A 5,355-nucleotide genomic window follows, 5' to 3' on the forward strand; every position below is an offset into this window, starting at 1 on the left:
AGTGTAGGTCTCTATGCATGTTTTCAAGCCAATCCAAGAGAAGCACATCTAAATGCAGTCAAAAGAATCATCAAATATGTGAAAGGAACTATAAACCACGGGTTATGGTATTCTCGTGACTCAGGATCTGAACTACTAGGATACAGTGATGCTGATTGGGCAGGCAACTTGGAAGACAAAAAAAAGTACATCAGGAGGGTGTTTCTTTTTAGGCAAAAATCTTGTCTCATGGTTCAGCAAGAAGCAAAACTCCATCTCCCTATCCACTGCAGAAGTTGAATACATAGCAGCTGGCAGTTGCTGCGCTCAACTTGTATGGATGAAACAAATGCTAAACGATTATGGTCTAAAGTTCAGCAGTGTTGATCTTCACTGTGACAACACCAGTGCTATTAACATTGCAAAAAATCCTGTCCAACATTCCCGCACTAAACATATAGATATTCGTCATCACTTTATATGAGAGCTTGTGGAAACTAGGGACATCAAATTACACTACATACCAACCAATAACCAACTGGCAGACTTATTTACAAAGCCACTGGAAGCAATAAGGTTCAACACTCTCAAGTCTGAACTTGGTATGTGTAACACTCCTCTGAACCAGTTCAGCAAAAGGTACCACACAAAATGTCATATTGCTTGTCGAAAAATTCCATTTATTTCATCTTTTTTTTTTTGTGTGTCAACACTTAATAATCACATTTAAAATACTAATAATCATCTGATGAACTTGAGATATGTGAGAGAAAGTGTACAGCCCTGACTGAGCAGCCACAACATTAATTTCGGAGAGGACAACCGTCAAATCGGCACGTCTCCCACGACTGTCACGCTTTACCACGTGGCCCGAAGAAGCCGGTTATCATACAGTCTTTTGGCATTATAAAAACCAGTTGCAAAAAGTGGAAACAAAAGATCTCGCATATCTTCTTCTCTCTCTCCACAATTCAGATATCCATTTCACACTTTACCAGCCTCACAAGAAACTCAAACAAACTCTCTGAAGTTTTGAAGATACAAGCAAAAATGGATCAAGATGAATCCCAATACTTCGATTTCGCCAAACTCACCAACAGATATCCCTCTGAAATACAACATCAAGCATCCAGAGAGATGGTGATGATCATCAACAATAAGATAAAGCCTCCAGGAGGAGAACCCATCTGGTCGTGGTATTCCAGAGCCGAACAACTCGACTATTTGAAAGGTTTTCTCAAGCCACTGGCAGCTGAGACTGGGCAATCAACCAAGACTAAGGAGAATGAGGTTTATTTCATAAAACCCTTATCTATTGGCTGAAATATACATAATACACATGCATATATGAACTGTGTGGTATTCTGTGCTTAACATAAATTTCAGGAAATAATAGTTCTCTCGGATACTGAGGAGGAAACTAATCAAGAAAATATTGCTGTTGAAAAAACCATGCCCCTAATTTCTGTTAAACAAGAACCTGTTGATGACTCTGTTCATGATACCTCTATTGAAAATACTACTGTTGAAAATACCTCTGTTCATGATAAAAACTTGTCTCTATCTGTTGATACTAACCAAATGACTGCTGTTGACTATGGTCCATATCAACTAGAACCCCCTGCCTCACTTTTCTCCAAACTTGATCTGTTTAATATCCTAGATGAACACAGAAGGTCAGCCTCACTGGTCAACCGACTATCAATCCCTGTAACCATTCCTCAAACTGAAAACCCCTCCTTAAGCCCAGTTTTATCACTACCGTCATCTCAACCAAGAGAGACTGAAAAGACCACTCAACCAAATCCAGAAAAATCTCTATCCACTCAATCTGAAGAGTCACACACTGTTGAAATTAGGCTTGAACCACCTGCTGAAAAATATCCTGAAACAAACCCAGCCAACCCTACAACTGAACCTGATCTAAGCCCATTAGTCTTTGAGATTGAATGTGAAACAGGCAATATTCCAGAAATACAGAATGTAGGACCTGCTAATGAAGAAGACAATCTGCCTCTGTCTCAAGTGAAGAAAATCAAAGAGAAAGCAAAAGGGAAGAAGAAAGTACAACAAGAACAAGCTGATGAACAACCTGTACAAAAAATCCAAGTCTTTCCAGTCTCTACGTCAAGGCGCAGAACTAGATCATCATCAACTGCTGAACAAAAGGAAAAGGAAACCCCATCACCTGTCCGAACGTCCAAGAGAAAACAACCACCTGCTGAACAAACTGCTGCTCAAGAAGCCACCGACAGTAAGAAGAGAAAGAAAAGCATACTAGCAAAATCAACTCAATCACCACTGCCTGAAAGCCAGCCAGAAGTGTCTGTTGTTGCACCTGTTGGAACAATCAGTCCCCAATTCCTGTCAGATGAATTTGCTGCAAGATGGGACTCCACAAATCAAAGGAAGATATTGAGTGAAAGATTTCTTGATGCTGAAAAGTTCAAATCCCAATGCCAACTCATGCCTGTGTTTGAGAAACTAAATCTGGCCAAGTCCGTGACTTCTCTGAAAAGTTACCCTCCTATTACCATAAAAGAATTCTATGCAAATCTGATGCTGACCATCAAGGAGGCGGGATCATCACAATACGGGCGTGTATGGCTTAGAGGAAATGAGTAACATTTCAATCCTTCCATCATCAACGTGTACCTGGGTATCGATGCAAGTGATATTGAGGATCCAGATCTTGGGGCAAACACAATCACTAAAGTCATCACTGGAGGAACATACAGCTATTGGCCTTCGGAAACAAATATGCTTCCTGCAAAATCCTTGACTACAAAGTATGCAATTCTGCTCAAGATAGCTATGACAAACTGGATGCCAAGTGAGCACAGAGGAGGACTGAACTTACCTATGGCCAATCTGATCTACAGAATAGGAAAAGGTATACCAGTTGACATTGGTGACATTATTTTCAAACATGTTGCAACATTCAGGAAACCTGCAACCAAGGAAAGCAAAGTGAAGCTACCTTTTCCTTGTACAATCTATGGAGTACTGCATGCACAAGGATTCAGACCAGAACAAAATGAACCCATAGAGTCACTGCAAGTCAGACAGATTGATGCTCGACTCAAACAAGGGTCACATGTAATACCCCAAAATATTTTCTTCAAAAAAAAAAAAAAAAGGGGGAGGTTTAAATTTTATTTCATTCTAAGCATTGGCATGCTCAAGTTATGATTCATAGATATTCAGAATAGTTTTTGCTAGTTAAAATAGTTGTTAATAAGTTGCGATCGTACGTACCGGTCAAGAACCGTAAGAATTTTAGGAGCTGGTGTTCGGACCCGATAGTCCTAGGAAATGGATTATTAGACACCATACTATTATTCTTGAATTTCCTCTTTAATTAAATTAGCCCATAGCAGCGAAAATTTATTTTGATCGTACATCGCTAAATTTCGAGGTGTACCGAACCTGGCTCAATTTTAAGTTTCAGTCTGGGATAAATTTTTGGTTTCGAAAATTATTTGATTTAAATTAGTTTCTACCGAGAATTCATCTGTTTTAATCCCGATCAGTCTAGCTAAGATATTTTTCAAGATCCCACCATAAGTGAGTGACACTTGTCACAAATTTCTACCACATGTTGAGGAGACTAGTCAACCAAGTGGGACTAAGACTATAAAGCCATTTTTTTACCCATTTCCCCTCATTTGGCCGAAAAACACAAGGAGAAAGGAGAGAGAGAGATCACCATTTTCCTCCATTAAAGCTCTACTTCCATAGCCAAAAATTCCTTCTCAAGTCTCAAGCTTTTCGGTAAAACTTTAATTTTATTCGGTAGAAAGCTTTATTTTCCTTCCTATACCTTGAATCTAAGCTTAGTTTCTTAATATTTGTTGTTATGATGTTAATTTTTCTCCTAGGGTTTTGAGTAAAAATTGGGGAAAAGGTCTAAGATTTGCTTCTACGGTGTTAATAAACTTTCTCGAGGTAAGAAATCCCTTAAGTAGGTTAAGGTCACTTGAAATTGGATAATTGATTGTTTGGTTGAAATATAGTGAGATCTAGGTGGAAATATTGTGTACATGGTTGTATGTATAATATATATGAAATTGTATTTTGCATAATATATAGGAATAAATTGTTGTGTTGAGGAGATGTGGTAGTTAATATGCCTAAATATCTAGATTAGAGATGCTAGGTGTATTATATGATATATGTATGAATGTATAAGTATGGTATATATATATATATATATATATNTATATATATATATATATATATATATATATATATATATATATATATATATATATATATATATATATATGTACATACGTGTGATGTATGTATATGTAAAATCTTGTATATGTGCGTATATGGGTATAAATACATGCCTAATGGGTATGTATGTATAATTAAAATAAAATGTTGTATTATGTATATATATGCATATATGTGATATACATGTCCACCTTGTATACCTATACGTATGAGTATCGTGGAAATTATACTATGTATATGGGTAATATGTGCACTTTTATGTGAGTATGCCTAAATTGTGTGAGGCGTTAGTGCACTTTTATGTGAGTATGCCTAAATTGTGTGAGGCGTTATGTTGATTGCATGTGAGTATGCCTAAATTGTGTGAGGCGTTATGTTGATTGCATATATACATATATGAAGTATTATGTACATATGTGATGTGATAATGGAATAATGTGGGATAGTTACACTTTATTACCCCGGTGTATGGTGATTAGTGTGGATAGTTACACTTTATTACCCCGGTGTATGGTGATTAGTGTACTATCAAAATGTTTTGAGAAATAAAACTTTTGGACAAAGTTAAGAGTGTTGAATGTTTTCAAGTTAAACTTTTGGACAAAGTTAAGAGTGTTGAATGTTTTCAAGTTAGAACTTGGTTTTGTGGGATATGTCCAAAAAGTAATTTTTGACTCAAGGAAGATGAGGAAGAACGAAAAATGTTTTCAAACCCTTAGTTTCTAGTAATGTTGAGGAGGACCTTGATTAGCCTTCGGGTGGCTTAAAGTGCCCTTGCCCAAGGTTGTTATATTTAGTATGATCATTCATACAGAAGGAGCGAAATCTATTTGCCGAGTACTATATAACTCGTTTGGATGAGGTATTCCTGCGGGGGTGTGCACACTTAAAGTATAGTTACTCTAGAAAGTCCGGGTAGGTGTCGTTTCTATGGACCTAGTAGGGCCAGCTAGGGATCATTTTAACGAACCTTACGTCCAAGGGATCAGTGTTAGACCGGGTGATGACCACTGAACCCGAGTTCGATGATCCAAGTGGTCAAGAGAGGGAGTCAAGAGAATACTCCAAAAGCCTCACGCTTTCTACAAAGAAACTAAGTGGAGAATTTCGTATGAAAAAGCTACGTTAAAGAGA

The 5,355-nt window shown here is 37.4% G+C and overlaps 1 protein-coding gene across 1 annotated transcript; it reads left to right on the forward strand.

Moving 5' to 3' along the window:
- Nucleotides 1–1,029: 1,029 nt before the first annotated feature.
- Nucleotides 1,030–2,604, forward strand: LOC116033130 (pinin-like). Its single transcript, XM_031275889.1, has 2 exons — nucleotides 1,030–1,269; nucleotides 1,366–2,604. The coding sequence occupies exons 1-2, from the start codon at nucleotides 1,030–1,032 to the stop codon at nucleotides 2,602–2,604; spliced, it is 1,479 nt and encodes a 492-aa protein (XP_031131749.1).
- The last annotated feature ends 2,751 nt before the right edge of the window (nucleotides 2,605–5,355 follow it).

The sequence above is a fragment of the Ipomoea triloba genome, chromosome 10, assembly GCF_003576645.1.
Source record: "Ipomoea triloba cultivar NCNSP0323 chromosome 10, ASM357664v1".
Lineage (NCBI taxonomy): Eukaryota > Viridiplantae > Streptophyta > Magnoliopsida > Solanales > Convolvulaceae > Ipomoea > Ipomoea triloba.

What these genes read in the sequence shown, in the direction of transcription:
- LOC116033130 (XM_031275889.1), top strand. Translation starts at nt 1,030, where the DNA reads ATGGATCAAGATGAATCCCAATACTTCGATTTCGCCAAACTCACCAAC. An exon ending in CCAAGACTAAGGAGAATGAG is followed by an intron (nt 1,270 to 1,365) that starts GTTTATTTCATA and finishes CATAAATTTCAG; the next exon opens with GAAATAATAGTTCTCTCGGA.